The sequence below is a fragment of the Manduca sexta genome, chromosome 16 (genome assembly GCF_014839805.1).
Source record: "Manduca sexta isolate Smith_Timp_Sample1 chromosome 16, JHU_Msex_v1.0, whole genome shotgun sequence".
In the NCBI taxonomy this organism is placed as follows: domain Eukaryota; kingdom Metazoa; phylum Arthropoda; class Insecta; order Lepidoptera; family Sphingidae; genus Manduca; species Manduca sexta.
In genome coordinates, this window is record NC_051130.1 from 11000572 (window position 1) to 11023300 (window position 22729).

Genomic DNA, 22729 nt, shown 5'->3' on the forward strand with positions numbered 1-22729 from the left:
ACAATATTTTGATTAGCCTTTATTGTACAATACTCGGCGTTTAATATTACACATACAGTTATAGAAAGAGAACTGCAAGACAGCGATTAAACTTCATATATGCATGAGTGACATCACTGTAGAGGCTATATAATTTTCAATTGTATTTTCGAGTCGTCTACTGTTTCTCCCCAAAACCTTATCATTGATGTTTGTATTCTATTTTTATATCGTAATAATCGATCATGCCTTACGTAAGGGGAAGAGAAAGAAGGAATAGGCAAGAATAAAACTACCTACCAATCACGTAAAGAACTAAACATGCCCCTATGCAAACAAAGACATGCAGCCAGCTTGTATTTACATGTAGCGCTCCAGTCCCTCTCGCGCCATCTAACAACGTCTACTCATCCTATGTGATGAGAAGACTATTTTTAACTCTTAACTATCCTCTACTAGCCTTTCTGCTCGGATAAAAGTAATTTCTCAGAATATAAGTCCGTAAACACTTTACTATGATAAAAGCGACTACTTTGACGCCCGTTGAGCTTTAGAATTTAAGCACATTCTCAGCAATTCTTTTAGTTATTCATTCCACAAACTAACTTAAACCCTTATTCCAGTATCACCAACACGCGCAACCAACGGGAACAGCGTGCACGCGTCACCAGCGCGTGAAGTTGCGCGTGACACGCCCGACTACCAGTACGGGCGGTTCGACGCGAGCGCACTGCACATAGCGCATGCGCTCAAACAGACTGAGCTGCAGAAGGCCTACCATAGGCCGAGAGAGAAGCCCATTGATTGTTATTTGGTGAGTGTATACATTAAGAAAAGATCAAAGAGATACAACGATACCAACAATTAACATGTAGAGTCTATTTAGGCTCTTTTTGTATTAATGAAAAAAAAATGTATTTATATTAGGATGCTCACAATATTTTATTTTTATAATCCACAAATTGAATTACACAAAAGGCTCGTTCAAAAATCTATAGTAATATTAAAGTTATCTTATTTTTCTCTTTTAAAGTCTCCACCATAAAGTTGACATTATGGAGTTGGCCTAGTGTTAATTTCTGGTTCGGAAGAGGTTTTCGTGGTTGAATCTTTTGGTATTATGGATTTTTGTGAGCAGTGGTGACGAAGCATACACAAATATATTCCCACATGATATGATGTGTCATATTCCCACTAAACTCCAAATGATAAAAAAATAAAACAATTAAAACCGGGATTTTAGGCAAAAATATTATTATTTCATGGATAATTTTTAGTACAATGTCACCAGACGTTTAGACGATGTGGTTTTTATTAACGGAATATCAAAATGTCCTTATATACTGCCCACTGCTGGGCACGGACCTCCAAATCTACTACTGTTGGTCTAACCTTAACCGTTGGCCTAGCGCAACTACGAAACATATTAACTAAAACGACCCTCAAAAGCCGAATATGAATACAACCTTTAGGTATTTTTCAATGATTGATTCCATGCATTAACATACCAAAATAGGTCCAAATCATTGTCTGGAGGCGCGTTGAAATATGTGCATTTCGCACAATGAGAATTACGTGCCTGCTGCCTGCACAATGGAGGCGGAAAACACATTGGTTACTAATTAAACTATCGATAGGTACTTATTTATTGTCGCCACTGATTCAAACGTCGAAATCGTTAAGAAATATATCAATAAAACTGAGCCAGAATAATTTGTCAAAATGGACCTTAATGCAACCAGAGAACTATCTAATGAAACACCATCAGCGAATGAAAGAACCACCCCCGGGCTTGTTGATAGTAATCGGTGTGACGCAAGGTTATTTAAAAACGTGTGACAGTTTGCAATTGAGTTTAATATGGCGGTTAACATTCTGCAGGTCAGACACTTCCGTCCTGTCCTAATTCCTTTAAGACGATAAGCATGCTCTCTCTCTCGACATGATGGGTTCTTATGTCTGGTGAAGATTACTCAACATCAGGTTAGCCATATCCTCCTAGAAAATAGAGTATTTGACTCACTTTTGTTGTCTAAGCTTATTAAATATTTACTTTAGATCAATTCTAATACAGAAAAGGTGATTCAAAAACGGTAAAAAATCAACAAGTTATAAGCCTTTGAATCTCGGAATAAGGGTAAGTGTCAAGGAACGAGAAAAGAGGCGCAATACGCACATGACGTCATTGGGAAAGATGATGCGTGCGAAAGCATGAGATGGAGTGATATTCCTGTCAGATATTCCCACTACGTGCCTACAGGAGTAACGCACCAATGTGCGCTTTGCAATAATTCAAACACAAATTACTGCTTCATTTCTTAACTAATTTTAATGCAGATTTCAAAGAGTGTTTCTTTTTAATGCAATTTGCAGTTACATATAAAATATAATTATATGTATTACATATATCAACATAGGAAGACACTTTTGTATGAACTCTAAAAGCACGTACATACATTTCACCTACTTCACCCAAACTAACATTCCATTTCAATTCAAAAATCAACTGTTAAGCATGAAAAAACACAATACTTATACATTTAAATAGCACTATAGCTCAGACCAAATCAGGTATAAAACAAACGTCACAAGTAAAACAAGTTGGCAAGGTCATACACCGTTACGCTGTCTGAACTACTCACTCGCCGAGTAAACATTATTAATAGACCTTAACGCTCAAGAATTCACGATAAAACCATATTGTGACTTGCGCATGGGCATATTTTAAGTTCAGATGGCGCTAGTGGATTAGGATGATTGTATACTGTCATCGGTGATGTTATTGTCAACGGCAAATGATTTCTTTATTTAATAAGTTTTTCCAAGTTCTTTTAAATAGTCATGAATCTACCACCGCTTCGGAATCTTTTCCATGTGAAGAAGAAGCCACTCAAGACAGTCCCTGAGTAACACTATCTATCAATATAATAAAATATGACCAAATGTTCAACTGTTAAGTGTTGCTATGCAAAATAGAAAAGTAACTCATAACCAATTTTTCCCGTTGTCACGTGCGCCCTGCTAGTAATTGCATACGTACTAAAATTGGTAACACTACTAGATGAGAAATGTAGCTTTGTTGATAGTAAGTAACTAGAATTTCTACAAACAGTTCTAACTCTACCTGCCATCTGGCCTGGGACTGAATTGCAGGGTCCTGAATAACCCTGGACTTGTCACTTTGAGATAAATTCTGTCTTAAAGGCGCAATAATTTTTTTAATTCCTACATCTCAAACAAACTCACAAACGATTCCTCCCATGCGAGAAACTAATAGTTTTATATCTAATCTAAGCTAAGCTTTTTCGAATGTGAACCAAAATACGCTCGTAATACGGTACTGAATTGTTAGTTATGACAAAAAATGTAAATAAAGAACAATAATGGTTTTTACACGATAATAAATTAGCGAAACAGGTACTGAGAAACTGATTAGGAAGAAACAAAAAATTCATACGGATCTTAATGCAAAGAAACAGATTTATTTTAAGGCCCTCCCTCAAGCAATTGGCCTTGAACATTCGTTCCATACATTTAAAGCGCACGATTTACGGGCGGAAATGTGCAAATATTTACAAATAATTTCTTTAAAAACAAATATGTTGAAAATTTTAAACTACCAAAGTTCGACATTAATATAATGTGTACTTTGGAAATGCACAGAATCAACTATTTTAGTGGCATTTTCATTATGAAATTAATTAAACAATTTTATAAAAAAATGTAAAAAAAAAACAAAGTAAAGATACGTTGTAGAAATATAATGTTAAATTTATATTTTGTTTTATTCGAATAGATAGCTTCTACATATACTGTTAGCTTCCCGTTTTGGTAGAGTCAAAGCCTTAAACACATGAGCCGAGTACATCTGGGATCTTTGTATATAACTACAATAAAACCAATGAAGAATTACCTATACAGTAGATACCTATTATAATTTTATGTGTCTATGTTCTTTGAAAAATTAAAAAATAACATAGAAACATAAAATTTCTTTGATAAAATTAATTGAAAATAGTCATTTCGGCGCATTCGTCCGTAAGTGACCAAGCGTTCGTATTTTCCGAAATAAAATAATTACTTAATGCAATGTTGTTATCATTTTAATAGCGGCGATAGCCTAGTAATAGCGGCGATAGCCTAGTTGGGTGTGGAACGGTCTGCCAAGACGAATGTCCGCAGGTTCAAATCCCAAGCGCACACACCTCTGACTTTTCTAAAAAATCATGTGTGTATTCTTTGTGAATTTATCGTTCGCTTTAACGATGAAGGAAAACATCGTGAGGAAACCTGCACATCCGAGAAGTTCTCTACTGGACTTTCGAAGGTGTGTGAAGTCTACCAATCCGCACTAGGCTAGCGTGGTGGACTAAGGCCTAATCCCTCTCAGTAGTAGAGGAGGCCCGTGCTCAACAGTGGGCAAGTATATAATACAGGGCTGATAATATTATTATTATATTATTATTATCATTTTAATTAACCCTCGGCATAAAAAATGAGGTGTTATAAGTTTAAAGTGTGTTTTTGTGTGTCGGTATGTCTGTTTGTGGAATCGTAGTTCCCGAACGAATAGACCGATTTTGATACTACTTTTTTTGTAAGCTGATGTGATGGAAATGGTTCTTATTTCAAGTCTATTAGAACATGACTAAGAAATATTGATTGAACATATTAAACTTTAGTACTAAAATTGCACATATAGTAACTTATTGCAATATTGTGTTATTTTCCTGATAATTTGGTCTATCAATTTCATCATGGCTAATGATAATGATATTATTGCAAACGGTCTATATACGCAACATGTGTAAGCATTAATATCATACGTTGATAGAATATCTATTGCAATACTAAATTAGGAGCTCATTATGCGAACCCTTTCGAACTTTTACTTGCGAAAGAGATTTAAATGTTAATAACCATAAATCTTGCACACGTAACTCGTACGAAATTTTGAATATAAGTATTAAACAATTCAACTATGAGTTCTACAAAATTTCAAACATAACTTTTATAAAATTTCTAACATAACTTCTGCGAAATTTCAAAAATAACTAAAAAAAATATATATATTTCAACGAAATATCAATCTCTAATCCTACAAAAATTTGTACAAAATTCCAAACAAAACTTAAACGAATTTCCAAACATAGCTTCTACGAAACAAACATACCATCTACAAAACTTAATACATCTGCGGCCAGTCACGGATCAAAGACAGTGTTTCCTCACGTCATTACCTCGATTATCGGCAAATCAGCACGTTACGAATGAATTACAAGAAATATCGATGCAATACTACTGTTGTAACACCCGACATTTTACGGACCATTTCCCATTTCAGCACCTTTATAATATGGAAAAAAATATTGGAATAAAATAAAAGCTGTAAAATACAACGTATACCCTTACATTTAAGGCGATACCTCAAGGTCCATTTTCATACATTTTGTTTCGGCTTTAATCTGGGTAACTAAACAAGTATTGGCAAGTAAAGAATTTAAATTCACGTCTAGTTAGTGATTAGTTGAGAAAAACGTAAAATAATTAATAATCATGGATATTTCGGCCTTTAAAATTTAATATGACGAAATTTTAAAGGCAGAAATATCCATGATTATTAATTATTTTTACATTTTTTCTTCTCAACTGCGAGAACTAATCACTAACTAGACGTGAATTTAAATTCTTTACTTGCCAATACTTGTTTAGTTACCCAGATTAAAGCCGAAACAAAATGTATGAAAATGGACCTTGAGGTATCGCCTTAAGATAAATATTTCTGTACCAAATAAAAAAAAAACAATTAAACTTAGCAAATGTCAAGAATTTATATTTGAATGATTTTCTATCCACCATTAGCGCGGAGTATTAGGTTTGCTCTCAATTAAGTAAATAGAACCTAAAATAACTGTCAAAATGTGGGTGTGTACATATCTGCCTATCCTGCAAAGAGAAAAAGGAGTAATTTTACGTATGTATATTTATACAGTAAGGTGCGAGATTATCATATTGTATGATAAAAATTCTAATACCATGTTACCATTATTCGATTTTAGAATATTCAACGAAAGTCAGTACATGTTCAACACACGTCACTAAAAAAATATGACAATCAATAAACAGTAACAATAAACATATAACTGTATCTCGCGGGAACTGAATCATATTTCGCGTCTGTTTTTGCAATTTTCTCCGTCGTCACGTTGCGCCGGTGCAATATCGCAATATCTTCGAATACATCGCGCATTCCGATGCCTTGGACTAGAACCGATCGCGTGTGCCCCTGGAATGCGCTTCAATGTGGTTCAAGTCATCAGAGAAAGAAATTTACTTTCCATTCCAAAATCCATACCAATATTATGAAGAGGAAAAGTTTGTTTCTAGGTTCTAATCTCAGGACTGAACCAATTTTGAATGAAATTATTTAATTAGTAGGAAGCTACATTACTCCTGAGTATTATAGGCTTTTATCCCGGAAAAATATTTATCCTGCTAATACTTTTACACGCGGGCAGAGCTACGGGCAAAAGCTACTTGTTATAAAATGTCAACTGTAATTATAGGATAAATACCAACTCTAAAAACTTCTGGTGGAAATACATGCTTTACCTAATTACCGCCTTAATTATTAACGTCATACGTCGTAATATACTCACAATGTTTTGTCTTGTTATGGTAAATGACGTTCACCATTAGAGGAAGCGAGACAAAATATTATTAAACTATGACAGACGTATACAGCGTTTATTAGCAGGGCCCTTTTCCTTTAACAAGCCAAACAGAATCACACAAACAAAGATTTCCATGCACAAAATGAAAAAACCTCTATCAATACATATTGCCATTTCTGATGCTAACTGTATTACTTCTCTGATCTCTTTTGAATAATTAAATATTACAATAAGGCTTTTGACCTTGAGCTCTATTGTAAATACTCGTGAACTGCCAACACCACCTATGAACGACGAGAAATCATTGCAGAATGATACTAACCGCTAATTTTTAACACCGACACCAAACCCAAACTCTCGAGGAGCAATGATTTAACGGCAAGAAATCTAACGTTCCAGCAGGATGATGCAGCGCGGATAAAATTCACATTAACGCTTAATAGAGAAAGCAGCCCTTCTGCAATGATGCGCGTGGAAAAAATGACGCCTTCCTTTCACATGGCCCGTGAGAAGCGACGCGGGACCCTTTCAATATGGCGAAAGTTTTTATTAAACGTGAGGAATCGTGGAGTTTATGATTATTAAATCTATTATAGTTTGGCTGGTCTCATCTCTTTTGTGTAGTATATGGTTTGGTGGTGGTTGTTGTGTATTCGCGGTGAATTGAAGTTTGGTCGATTTCCAAGTAAGACGAAATTTCAAGTTGACTTGTAATTTCACTAGTTTCCTGCTACCTTGATATTAAGATAGCAGTAACAGCTTTTTTTAAATGCCTTGAGCTACAAAGTTATTGTGGTTAATTAGTAAGACATTAGCTACAAATTATAAAATGTGTTTGTTTTTATTCTGCTAAGTTGCTACTATTTCCTTGATAGACATTTCTGAGGACATTTCTTAGGATATCTAACGTGATAGGACCCCAGGTCAGCGTGTGACAGAAGCTTGAAGTTGTAGAGATAGCCGATTGTAACAACCCACTCTTCAACATCCGAAAATCTATTTTCATATTTAAGTAAGATAAGGCGTTTGCTGATGACATATTGCTCTAACTTAGCTCACAATAAGATCCTAACCAAGATTCTCAGCTCTTGAGTAATCCGCACAAGACTGGAATCATAATCTACATTTAGTATTCAAGATAATGTTGGTACATATTTGTCGAATTGTGAAAGGATGCGAGATTTACACACGATGCACCTACATGCGTAAACTGATTGTGAATACTTTACTTTCATCAAGAGTATTCTTTACACATCTCGCGCGAGAAGATTTATAGATTCTTGTTGTTGCGCAAAGTTTTTTATGGCAATCGTTGCGCAAATTTGTAAATTGTGAAACAGTAAGAGTAATTGTTTTTGTACCAGCATATTTCTTTATCCTGTACATAAAATGTTAACAGACCAATAAAATCTAAACGAGCATTAGTCTTTACAAGTCTTAACGATAGCTAAAACAAACCAGTCTAATTATTTATTTATACTACCTATGTTTAAAGATTCAATAGTGAAGAAAGGAGGGAACACAAAAATGCCGATAAACTATTCCAAACTTAATAAGTAATTTGATAACTTCCATTTGCCAAGAGACTAAGAATTTATCTACGCTTTTTCCACATATAGAAAGCCAGAAACGTCCCCAATAATTAGCAGTCATAAAGAAATTCTTATTCAAATGCAATGATACTATAGGGAAATCTCTAAGGGTCATCTCTTATAAATATTTTCCAACATATCAATAAGGATCCGGTTTTCACTGCGAGCCAAAGGATCGGCCCCGACGGTCCTCATACTAGGTCGCATGTTTAATTCAATTCACGGTTAGTACGTGCTGCGATATAAGATCCAAAAGAGTTCGTTGACTATGTGAGGAAATTTCTTTGAAGGTCGGGTATGGTTTGTACAGCCAACGCTACGACACTTGATGTATAGAAAATCTATAATGTTATACAAATTATGGAATTTACTCTATAGTTATTTGGAATGATAAACTTTAGATTAGATTATTATTTTAAACTTAGGAAATTACTAACCTTGGATATACTACATTACCATTTTTTCTGTTCCAAATTTAAAAAAGTTTTAACGACTTATTATTGAGACAATTAATTATGTTCTTATAAAATATATAGTTTTCATAACGAACAATAGACAGTCACGTAGTTTTTAATAATAATTATTGGTAAAATCGTAATTTATTCTTTATTTTAAAATTTTCCTCGAAGTTCTAAGAACTATGCCATCCTTTATGCCTCATTTAGACTATTGGCGGATAATTCGTGCACGACTATGGCTGTATTATGAATAAAGAATCCACCCGAATAAGTAGTTTACACACTCGTGTTCGTGACTATTCGGCAAGTATCTAAATGAGAGATCATACGTTAACACTAATAAAAAACAATGGGAAATGACATATACCAACAATGAGTCTAGTCCAGTCGCTAGGATATATCATTTCCATACATAAAGTAAACGTAACCGATCATAGAAAAGCATCTTTTCTGCGGCCCCAGGAGCACACGCTCCTTTCAAATTAAACAAACAACCAGTACACGACATTCCATCTCAACACTTTCTCAGAGTCCTTTCACAACTGCACAATACTATGCAACGGTTAGAAATGCAATTCGTTTATCCTGTTATTTATGTAGCGTGCGTGCGTCGTGAGCCGTGACGTACGATCAGTGTGTCTCTCAATTATAGACTTTAATTGATAATGATATATTGAAGATTGTGAATCGTAGTTATCCCGTCATGTTAGTTAAATAGAAAACTAAGATATAATAAATATCGTGATGTTCACAAAGCGTTGCAAATATTACATTTATAAATGAAGAGTAGGTGATATTAAAAGAAAATATTATATTTGTTTTAGTCATTGTTTGACATCAGAAACACTGACTATTTTGTCTTTATATTTATATTATTATCTAATACTGTTGGGAAAAGTAAGAAACTCTACATTACAAAAACAAACATTTCGTGGACTGTAAGATGGTTCTGGATTCGATTCTCAATCTGTAAACTCACCATCTAACAAACGAAAATACTTTCAAACGGGCTTTTTTTGTGGGGGCACACGGGGACACGCAGTGCTTCCAAAGGAAATTTGTAAATATCATAAGAATTGCCATTAAAAAGTTCAGAAAGGTAGGCGGGTACAAAAATTATGGATTTACAATTTTCTAGAATTAGCGTGCTCGTAAAAGTGACAAAAATGGACTGCCTTGAACTGTATGTAAGTTGAATCTCTGCCTTCTCCCTCGGAGGTATTTGCGTGATCTTACCGTTTTTTATATAACCTCAAGTTACATAACAGTGTAATAACAAGTTCTTGTCATAACAATTCAATGGGACAATCATAACGCAAGAACTTTGTCCCCACGACAATGGTTGCGTCAGGAAAATCTTCTCATGGATTAAAACTTTGTAATTTGTCGCTTTGTGAACGACATGCCAGTTTATAATATTAACGTACAATGACTAAGTTTAAATATGTTTATTTGAGATTTAGGCATCGCGCAAACTCTAGTGTAGGGGAGAAACACTGTAAATACGAAACTGACAGTCGATGGATTTGCATTAGCAAAATTCAGTTTAATGGTTTCTTATGTTTACGCGAATGTTAGACATTAAAGTCAAACTACGAATTTTATCGCGGTTAAATATTTATATTATTATTTTTTCCCGTTTTGAAGACTGCACTTTGACTTTGTTTTGTTTTTTTTTATTGCTTTGATTAACGAGACGAGCTTGCCGTTAGTCTGATGGTAAGGGATACGACCGCCCATGAACAGTAGAAACACCTTCCAACACCAAGAATTACAAAGTATTGTTTGGTATTCCAATGCGATCGCCATCCTTAAACATGAAATGTTAACTCTCATTGTGTTCAGTAGTTACACTGTTCTGTTTTCTTGTTCGCCCCATGACTATGAAGACTGCAGCCTTCGAAACGTCGATAGAAAATTATAATATAAATATCCGCGATAAAATCCGAAAATAATTTTATTTCAACTGTCAGTTTCCTAATAATATAGTGTTTTTCGACAAATGTTAGCAACACGTTGAAAGTGTCTGCGCAACGCCTAATTTATTTCCTTATACAGTCATTGCACAGTTACCCCACGGCGCGGCGTATGAATTAATGTTTTCCATCTCAGTAACTTTAAAAATAGTTATTGCGTATATGTTGTTTGTCGGTGTTTATACAGTGTTTACTGTTTTAGCACTTACTTTATTATACTTCGCACTGATTAAACATAATAATAATATCAGCCCTATATTATATACTGTCCTACTGCTGGCCACGGGCCTCCTCTACTACTAAGGGGCTTTAGGATTTAGTCCGGCCACGCTGGCCTAGTGCGGATTAGTAGACTTCATATACCCCCAAAATTCCTATAGAGAACTTCTCAGGTATGCAGGTTTCCTCACGATGTTTTCCTTCACTGTTAAAGCAAGCGATAATTTACCAAAAATACTCACATAACTTTAAAAAAGTCAGAGGTATCCTTGGGTTAATTGCCGATTAACCTTCTTTGATTATTCAAAACAATACAATCCGAATGCAATCAAAACCGATCCTAGTGGCAAATAAGACAACAGATTTTCCCAACATGGGCCTGTTGCTCTCTCAATAAGTGTCCGACCATATACGTCAAGTCTGAAGCATTATGTCTCATAGAAACGTCGGTCACGCATTGAATGCGCTGTGAACGCTCTATATGGCGTTTATTTAATCGACAGACTAATCGGACGACTGTATTTAAGGTTACTAATTATTTTTGGATTTTTAAGTTAAGTAATGAGTTGAATATTGTATTATATAAGTTTATGAAACAAAGTTGCTCCACCAATGTGAGATGAATAGTACCGAAATGTCATCAAAAACATTTCAACAGTTGCGATGACCAAAAATCTTATATTGATCACATAAGCGATTAGACTGCATTGAAATAAAATTATTTTTCCGGATTTTATTGCAGGTTTTTATATTATAATTTTCTTCTGATGTTTCGAAGACTTTGTAGACTTCATGGTCATGGAGGGTCTAAAAAATCAAAGTTACAATATCTACTTACATTTAATATAAAAACCTGGAAAAATAGTTTTATTTAAATTTGCGTGAACATAAAAAATCATTATTAAACAGACAGCATTTATGTGTTTTCACAAATCATGAGAATTATTATTATTAAGTATAATTAAAAGAAACATCTAAATTAGAATTCACTTATATTAAAATTCACTTTAATTCCCACAAGAAATAAGAAAGGTGAATTAAAATAAGTTACTAATCGTGACAAGTTGACGCGTGTATCACTTTTCGATCAAACATTGATTTCCCGCCAATATTGTGATTCAATGACACATGCCTTTTACGATGCCTTTGACCCAAAAAACAGCCATACCATTAACTTAAATGAAGTCTCAATATTCAATTACGCTATATTTTTTAGGTTTTATTGTTTTTCTATCAATTCCGTTTACTTTAATTAGAATAGAATTGATGATTAGAATGTGAGCTTACTGCAAATCTTCTTTGTTTGTACAGTTACAAATATAGAGATAGTGAGGAAATATGTTAGAACTTTTAGTAAGAATTTCGAAACTTTGTAAGACTTATCAACTCGTGTCGCAACAATTTGGAAAATAAATATCTAGCCTCTTACATTAGGCTCGTGTCCACTATATAACTGTGGGGCAATTTAATTCAACGAATATATTATGACTGATATGAATTGCGATAATATTTTTAGAGGTCAAAACTATATAAAAATATAAAAGAAAATGACACTTGTAACAAGGTTTCCAAACGTTCAACACTATCCTTTATTGCAAAAGGCCGTATAACCGAGTTTCCTTCGGCTGACCGTATCGCATTTTGCGGTGGGTGCGTGGGCGCAAGGCCGGTCGCCGGTCGCCCGGTCGCCGCTCGTCCTACAAGCTCCATTCATAACTGATAACTAGGCAGTAGGTACATGTTAGCAGGTTTATGATAAATTTTGTTTGTGGATTTTTATAAAGCTTATTCTAGACAACCATGAATTATTTGGTATTACTTATTATTTATCCTTGTAATAAATCTGTGTAATTTTTTATGTTTAGATTTTTTATATAGTTGTTTATCTTAATTAAGATTTTTTGTATCTTATTAACATAATGTAAGTACAAGATTTAAATAACATTTTTGCCATGATGTTTAATACTGTTGTAAAAGGCATTATACCCAAGATAAAGCTTCTTTCAGTTGACGGTCGCGTCCGTGTTACATTTCTAGGTGGGATTGCCGCGTGTGGGCGCAAGGGCGATCACCAGTCGCCTCGCCGGTCGCTAGTTATCCCACATGCTCGACTCCATTCATATTGTCACCTGTTTGGTTGCAATAGCAGGATACAATGCAACCCAAAAGATGCAATTCACTTTTTGTCTAATTTAACTGTTTGTGAACTTGTATTGCGGTATTTAAATTAATCATAACGATTTTATGTTGTCATTATGGTCATGTCAGTATGGTATACTTTATGTTGTTGAGTTTATGGTCAATTTCATTCTAGTTCACGTCCTTCCGAAAAGTGCCACAAATTGCTAAACCATGAGCCACCAGGAACCATTTACGAGTGCATTAACCCTCTTCACTTGACGACAATGTGGTCAGCTGACCAACTTTTCTAACCGCGCAGTTTAACATACAACCGACTTTTACTTTCCGAAGGCTCGTGAGAACGCGCAGTCATCGCTCATGCTGTCTCGCTCATGTAAATGCATTCAATATTGTGGGAGCGAGATAGATGATGGCGGAAAATATGTTATCTTTAAGGAAAATAGACAATAACAGCTGTGTAACATCCTGTATAACGGAAAATATTATGGTGCATGTAATGAGATGTGCAATTTTAGTTTGTAAAAATACAAAACTAGATAACCTTATTGCATGCATATTTTTACGCTTACGCCAGAGATAAGATAGTAGACAGCGTAATAGAAATATTATTATGATATTGGGCTGCTGATGAGGTCCTTCGATATTGAAGCCTTAGAGCTTTGTTTTTCTCCGATGAATAATTGAAACAATAAATACGAATCAAACACAAAAATTAAAAATACTCACACTTGAATTGAGAAGTCTTAGCAAGTAATGCAGTACTTCTTACCATGCCTTAGTATAGTCCTAGAGAAAATATCTCTAACCGATTTTGTTTCAATTTTATATTTGCAGTCTACCTACTGACTTCTTACCACACTTTACTGTCATAAGATTGGCTGTATATTCCAACTACAATGACCAACAGCTAACTGTCAATTGTAACTGCTATACCAGCCTAGAAACCAAGTAATAATTATATTCCGAGAAAAATATTTCATTTATGTGATATAACTATATTATTTTTAAATTATACTGAAAAGTTATAAGAAAGTAGCATATATCGCCTTTTCCATTACTGCCAAATCTATGCACTTCACGTAAATTTCCGCCTAAAGAGACAAGAAGATTTGGTGATCAAAGCTGTTATAGTAACGGACTAGTCCCCCTTCCTCCCTAAGTACCCAACTAATATACTTTAAAAAGAACAATGTAGTGTTGTTTAAATGAAATCAGAACAAATAGAGACGATCCCTCATAGAAGTTGGAGAGACAAAGAATAACCAGTGGGATCAGAGTTTAGCACAGTCAAATTCCATTCAGTACATATCATTTTTTTTATGTAAAGCTAAGTTTTTTTACAACCATTCCGCACTCGTGCGAATTATATATTTTAATTAGTTCAAAAGCAACACTCATTCGTCATGTGGACAATGATGGGAACCAGCGTCGAAATGCACTGCGCAGTACTTTCACATTTACGATGCAACATTACAAAATGTTTTATTTTATTTTCTAACCGGTTTATAACTTTTTTTGCGAGTGTCATATTATCAAATGTCAGATTGTCACAAAATTGGGGCGTGTATACACTGTCTGTAATTTACAGCAAACAAGTGTGGATGAAACAAAATCTTAATAAATATTGATGAAACATAAAGCACTATTATACATACATACCTATTTTTAACAGTGTTAGGATTGAGAAATATATTCAGAGGGCTGCTTGTCCGATACGTTCGATTGTAGGGCTCCGTTCGTTATTGTTTACAAACTATTCCATCGTCAATGTTATATTGCTACTATCTTAAAGTAATCAATATGTAAAATAATTATACTAATTTACAATTCCCAATAACATCGGAGAATTCTTCAAGCATATAAGGGAGAAATAAATGTGGTATTTGAAGAACCAACACGTGCCGCAATTTAATATCTTTACCAGTATTCACTATCTCGCAGATTTAACATTCATCGCGAAATATAAATCTCCATAGAAACAGTTTTACGAGCATGTCCACTAATAAGTCAAGTCTGAAAGCGTACAGCGATAAACGTAGTGAGAACCGACAGTAAAAGTGATGGAAACTCATGAATATTCATAAAAAACACGATACGTTTTGTTATTGCACGTGAGATATGATTATTTACATTATTGTATTATTTCACAAAAAGATATATTCGAACAAATTTTAATTTGAATAAATTAGATGGTATTTAAAAAGCGAATGCCAGTTACGCCAGTGCATAAAAACTACATTAAATACATAATCCTAAATGTGCAGAATAATGAATAAACTGCTGGCTTTAAAGGAAAGAATTGAGAAGAGTATGAGAATTAAGTTGTTGTCTAGGATTCCAGACATCTCACTCACAATAAGAAGAGCAACTGCAACATGTCACTTCGCGTCGGTTTACTGTGAAACATTGATACTTACTCTTGCCAAGCAAGGAATTCGTACTAAAAACTAATATGTTCACAGCATAGTTCTAACGGCATTAATAATATGATGTATTCATCTTACAATTGATTCAATGTTTAAACAACATTACATAAAATAGGTACCTCAACTTAACGCAAACAAGTTAATCAGAATCAGTTATGAGCAATAATAAAACGTTAATCAAAATGGCGGTCGAAATTTTAAAACGACGACCCGGTGACCCGCGCATTGTGACGCGTGTTCCCACGAAACGCGAAGGAAATGAAATACCGTAATGTTATTTAACACAATGTGCGATTTTTAGGTCGAAAAGATAAGCATTGTTTGTACTGTACATTCTAAATTATAAAAACTATTGTATGACGTGCATTCAATTTGAAATGCATGGCGATTTGTTTCGCTAAAATATTAGCTTTATTGGCTTTTAAAACTCAATTAAATACACAACATATATGTACGTTTAAAATTATTCTGGCTGAATATTCTTGGATGCCTTTAGAATGTCAAATGCAAGTTGACATTACACGTGCAGTGTTGCTAGTTACGTAATTGTTTTCTTACAAATACGTTAAATTATTTAAAATAATATTCAGTCCACAATTGTAAATGGCACTAAATATATATACCCTCTCACTAACGTCTGACAACGCCTTACGTCAGTCAGGAATTATTTTGTAACATGCTTGCATAGAATTAACAGTTTCCATATTTTGAAAGTGCTAACACTTTTATATATAGATACAGGTATATTTGATGTTTAAATTTAGAAAAAAACTTGTTAAATGTATTATAAAACGTGTGGGAAATGTTTTTTGTAAATACGGATGCTTGGACACCTTTATAGCCGTTTTGGTTTATAACATGTTTTTTTTTATTTCGAAAGAATACAACTGCGCGAATATATTCTTGTATAGTAATTACGATTAAAAATTAAATTTAAATTATATACATTTTGTAAATTATGTTCCGTTCATGTGAATTTATTATGAGTATAAAAGAGTTTATATTGTTCAATCATGTTTTTTGAATTCCTTTTTTTTGTGTATATTTTTATTTAACTAAACACCGTGCGCACACTGTAAAGTTTCCTACAGAGAAAAAGTACATGCATAATAAAGCATGTCTTAATTCTAAATAGATGAACCTTTTAAATTCGTCTTTAATACATTTTTATTACCTTTGTAATGCCATTTCATATCATTGTCTCGAGCAATAAAAAATAAACCTAAAATTAAATATTCCTTCTTCAAAACCCCCTAATTGAAGACATCACGCAAATTAATCCATAAAGTACCGCACATTACAGTTTACGCTCAATAATGCACAAGGAAGCGCAATAAGTCCAACACAATAAATCATCGGTTGTATCAACAATGGCCGCACATAAATCTAACCGTAGCTGCAGACTCCCCCGTGGGAACCTATCACCGTTACTATTCCTACTGCTTGCGCATTCATTCCGCACGATCTTTAGAAATTGTAATTTAATTAGAAGCTCCGTATAGTTTGTGTGTATTGCTGTGATTTTCCTGGAATTTACTCCTGTAGAATAAAAAGTAGGTTAAAAATAATATGATTGCTAGCCGACCCCACAATAATGTTAGACTGTTAGATATAGCAAGATATAATAATGACTTGAGATTTTTTTTTTATTTTATGCCCTTTGGTCAAGGATAATCCTCGCAGTAATGTAATTAAAAATGTTCCTATTCTTCTATTTGAATACTGGCAACATTGTTTTGACGATGTAATGATTAACTGTATTTATTGGTCCTTCGCGCTTTCCTGTGTTTAGCAGTAGTTACGATCTTTAGTCTAATTAAATTGATTATTGCTATTCGTACGTGGGTTGACTGCGTCGATGGCGTATGTATTACGATACGAATGTAGCGCTAGGGTCTCGGGTTCGATCCCCGGGTCGGGCAAAGTATTGCGTTTGTATACTCAATATCAGCTCGGAGTCTGGAATTCGTGCCCGATATGGCGATAGACTCGCCCTTTATCACATCATAGGACGAAATACACACGACATAAGTGGGTGCCAGTTACACCTCTGCCTACCTCTTCGGGGATAAAAGGCGTGAATGTAAAGTATGTGTAATTATCGTTATCTCAATATATTGAAGTGATAGGTATTGCTGGGTCAATACTGACATCTCTATCTCAAATCATAATATTTATAGTAATACCATTAAGCATCAGATCGTAAGTGTTGTTGTATTGTTTGTAATATTTTAGTGTATTGTAATAAGTACAAATTTTGCAATTTAATATTCTAGATGGAGTTGTCACTGCTAATTGATTTGGCGAATTTGAAACGATTAAACTGCTCGTTTCCCTGTTCATGTGTATAACAAGTGCTCTAAGTAATTCTAGTTATACAGAGATGACGTAATCACTTGCAAGAATAGGTACTTGTCCAAATTTTACCGACTCATTAGTATTAGGAGCCCGCAGTGTATTAGATTGTAGATCACGCATATCTGTTGTAACCATTGTTAATCTATGGACGGTTTAATTTTTTGTATTTGATCGGGTATTCTGGGATTCCTAGAATGAAACGCAGAAGCGACGGTAATTTTCTTTTCCGCGTACATTTCGTAAAATTACATACATTTTATCGCATTCATGATTTCTAAGATGGTATTTCCCGTATGTAACTGTCCATCCACTCCAACGTCTACTTCTGCTGGCAAACAGTACACAACACAATCTCACGCACTTTATCCTCAGGGGGTAGGCAGTAGCGCAACTGGTGTACCCACTTTCCGCCAGGTGTAGGTGTTCCATCTCATCATGCGATAGGGACGAGCATATTACCATATCGAACACAAATCCTAAACAGCAGTATACATAAAAATAATATAAAAATACCAGCCTTGCATTATATACTCTCTCACAGATAGGCACGGACTTCATCTACTCCTGAAAGCCTTTGTCAACCATGCTAACTGTAGCTATTATGTAATATCATATTATATTGTATCAACAATATAATATGATAATGGATATTCAATTTGATCTAATTATTTCCACTGTTTTCAAAAAAGATCTGAAAAAAAATCAATCCAACATCATCAAAAATGGTTCTATAACCAACAGTAAGAGCAATTTCGCAATGATTTTTTCCTTCAAATCCACATTACTAGCACTGATTACGTAAACTAGGACATCCCACACGATTCCCACACGTCTTCGTGTATTTAACATAATCCAAATGTGCTTGAATTATAACCTTAATTGCGAGCGGTTAGTTCGGATATTTTATAATTTGTAACCACGTAACGTAATATGTGGGTATTTTGTAGGATTGAGTTAATGTTTGGTATAAATCATGGGTAATTAAGTTGGATAATATTGTTTAATATAGACGAAGAGAAGAACTATTAGCATGACAGGTCTTAGCTTGGATTTTGAAGCACAAATCTCTGATTTTTCGAAATTACGTGCATTTTTCTTGTTTAGTATTGCTACTCTTACTGTCACAACATCGTTTTCATTAGTTATTTACAAACAACAATAGAATTAATAATATAATAATAATATCAGTCCTGGCTACTTCTGGGCACGGGTTCCTCTGCTATTGAGAGGGTTTAGGCCTCAGTCCACCACGCTGGCTTGGTGCGAATTGATAGACTTTACTACCCTCAAAATTATTGTAGAGATCCCCTCAGGAATGCAGTTTTCCTAACGATGTTTTTCTTCACCGTTAAAGCAAGCGATAATTCACAAACAATATTCACATAAGTTTATAAAAGTCAGAGTTGTCTGCCCTAGATTTTTGATACTACAGACATTCGGCTCAGCAGTCCGTTCCACTCCAACTAGGCTATCACAATAAATGTGAAAAAATAGTTTTTTTGTCACTGAAGTTAAATCAAACAAAGCTTATCAAGATTTTCCAATAGTCAACCTTACAATCGGTTATAAAAACTGTTATTATAGTAACGGGTTTTCTTTGCATGAGGTAACATTAAGTACGCTGATGCTAATAGGCTAGGAAACGGCAGCAGAGCGTACAGCGGCGCGTCCGAGTCGCCGCCGCGTCGCGTCGACGTCGACGTCACAGCACCTGTAAATACGTCGGCTGTCATGTTAACAACCTTATACATCACACCTTTACGGTCCGTTTCACAACTTCAGAGTAAGGGCCGGAGCATATATTTAGCGGAGCGCAGCGCAGAGAATTTTTAACTATCAAACTATTATCAACATTGTGTTCACTGAAATAATATTCAAAATCCATTGACACAAGAATGATTTACATGACATTGTTGCTATTTGTCACATAAATGTATAAGCCGGCTAAATAAAAAAGTCACAGTAATCTATGCTCCCAAATAAATGATAATAAAATTAGTACTATCTACATTAGCTGTTTAATATGATAACTATAAAAAAAACTAACAGTTGTAAAACAGGACCTTAGAATTTTAAAAATTTACGTGAATAAAAGTTTCAGGAGAAACATTAAATTGTGATTTTAAAAATATTTATATATTTTTGTAAAACGCTTTAAAAAATATTTGGAGAATAGTATCTATTTCAATGAAGATTAAAAATGATATTAGAAGCTTTAAAACGTTTTATGAGGCAAATCCCTAATCCTGCTTCGGTGGCGTAGTATTTGTATCTGATACGGCGATAGACTCGTCCCCTATCACATCATGGGACGGAATACACATGGCGGAAAGTGGGTGCACCTGTTGTGAGTCCATTTTTAATATCACATGATCGTGGTGACCTCAGACATTAAACAAACATATCAACACATTTCCAACTGTCTCACTTATAATCAAGATTAGCATTTCGATTCCGTCAACGCTTGCGCTGGTGGGCGGTGAAGCGTTCGCTCCCAAAAAGGCAATTACCACCGACGTCTTGTATAAAAACCATACATGTCCATTGACTAGGAAAAATTAAACACGTTACGCACCTTGGCTGACCAAAAATGATGATCAAACGATATTTTTGTCAGTGACTGGACCTGATGATAAACTTGAATGAATCCCTCTAAGCCGAATTTCGGCCACGACGGCCAATTTTAACGCCGATCAGCTGAGTACGCAGGAGATATATAAGTCTACCTTTATACTCTTATATAAAGTGTAATAAAATAAAAATATAAGCTAGTTTTAAGGTGAAATAATTGTACGTATAATTCTTTTATTAGGCGATATAGTCACTAAGCAAAAAGCCTTTAAATACATAAAAAAAAACTTAATCACTCGCAAGAACAGTCAAATCGAAATACATTAAACTTGGGCAGTAACCCAGAAAAGGGTTTTAGGAAATCCGGATGACACCGCTATCATTCGCGATACCGCTGCCCAACCGAATTAAAACCGGACTAAAATGACCCCTCGAGTTTACTTTTAGTGAGAATAGCACATTTTATTACGTGGGAATAGACACAGCTAATGAATACCCAGTATACGTTCTTGTTAAAATATATCATGAATGTCAAACAGTGGGGAGGATGTAATTTTTCGAAATGTTATCCGAGACAACATATAAGTACTAACTTCTAATAGCTCTGTGTGTGGAGTAAGAGATGACGTAAATCATGTTTTGTCGGAGTGTGTGCGGAGAGAACCTCATTCTTTGAGCTTCAATGAGGGCAGTTTTTTGTCGGTTCCGTTATCGGATGAGGCTAGGTCTTTATTAAAAAAAAAATGATATCATCAAAAGTGAGTAGGCACGGGTAAAAGTGGACGTATGGAGCGACATAGTCGTGAAATATCGACCAAGCTCCTTAAACAAGAATTAAAAAAAAAACTTCTAATAATATATATATTAGGTATAAATGCGGCTTGAAAACTGTTCTGATGATAGATTTTACATAAATTACAAAAGGGAAGCCGGTAGGAATCAGGTTATATGGACCCTTCGCCACTCCTCACTAATATGTACTCCGATAATAAACATTCCATCAAAATCCGTTTAGACCTTTCAATTATCAGTCTAAACGTATGCAAGGGCTCGTGCTTAGCAAAGACCATCAGTTTAAAAGACACCGTGGGCAGACTAATTACTGGAAAAATCCAGGAGTAATAGTGGTTGTTAAACCGGAGGATCGCCTGTACATAGTTAGCAAGGTAACCCAGGCGATAGCCATGACGGCTGCCAAAAAAAATAGTGGAAATTATGGAACTTAGCTTCTATATCTCAGGATGATGAACGCAATGCACTTCTACTTTGGTTGGTGTTGTACTTTTTTACTTCATTCATTGATTGGAATTCATTCGATTTTTATTAATCTTAATTCAAAAATAATACTTAATCGAGCTATAAAGAACCAATGTTAGCTGTAAGAAACAAACCAAAAATAAACAATACATTGAACAATCAAAAAATCTTCAAGAGATACGACATACCCGTTCGTTGACTCGAAGATAGAAAGTTGTTAATTAAGAACGGGTGATTGGCATGATTGTGCAATCGTATGCAACGGCCATGTGGCTGAATAGGGAAATACCTTTGCTATGGAAAGTGTTATAACTAATACTTCGCCTGCGGTTTCGTGTCGCTGTTATTTAATACTAGATAGTGACTTAACAGCATTTAAAGGTTCTCAGTTTTTTTTCGTTGATAGCTTTTTGTACAATAAATAAATCAAGAGTCAGAGGGACAAGCCACTAAATAAAAAATAAAGTTAAATTAAAGCCTTTTAATAGTAAATAAACATTTAAAATTTTCTTTTCACATAACTGTACTAAATTGAAACCGTGGCAAAATTCAACTTTAATTGAGAAAATCGTGCACAAACGTACACACGTACGTAGTGATTTGTATAACATCGGACACGCGAATCGATTTTAGTAAAACGAATAATCGATTACGTGGCCTCTGTACAGCGTGGTCTTGCTTCATATCGTAAGGGCATTTAGGTCACGACACTCGCCCAATATGGCTTTTACCTAGAATTTAAGCAAATAGTCCGAAATTCTAATTCAGATTGAATTATCTATGTAACAGCAAAATATATCAAAATACATTATATTTAATGTATATTTTGGATTACATTTATAAAATAGTATTAATTTTTAGTTCAATTATTTTTCAGATGACAAGACTAAAAACTTTTTATCGATATATAGTTAGTTCATAGACAGAGTTACGAACTTACGATTTGTTCGTTTTATTATGCTGGCGCCAAAGCTCATTGTTTATAAATATTGGTGGGTGCCAAATTTAATAGAGCTTATTGTATTCTGAGCAATATCATCCCACAACCCAATTAGTGGGATCCCACCCACTTCTCAG

General features: G+C 34.6%; 1 protein-coding gene across 1 annotated transcript in view; it reads left to right on the forward strand.

Annotated features, from left to right (window-relative positions):
- Positions 1–22729, forward strand: part of LOC119189524 (hillarin-like) — a 33664-nt gene that overhangs the window by 1901 nt on the left and 9034 nt on the right. The window contains exon 2 of the mRNA XM_037439428.1: positions 603–793. Coding sequence (XP_037295325.1) covers positions 603–793 — 191 coding nt within the window. The remainder of the gene's footprint in view (positions 1–602; positions 794–22729) is intronic.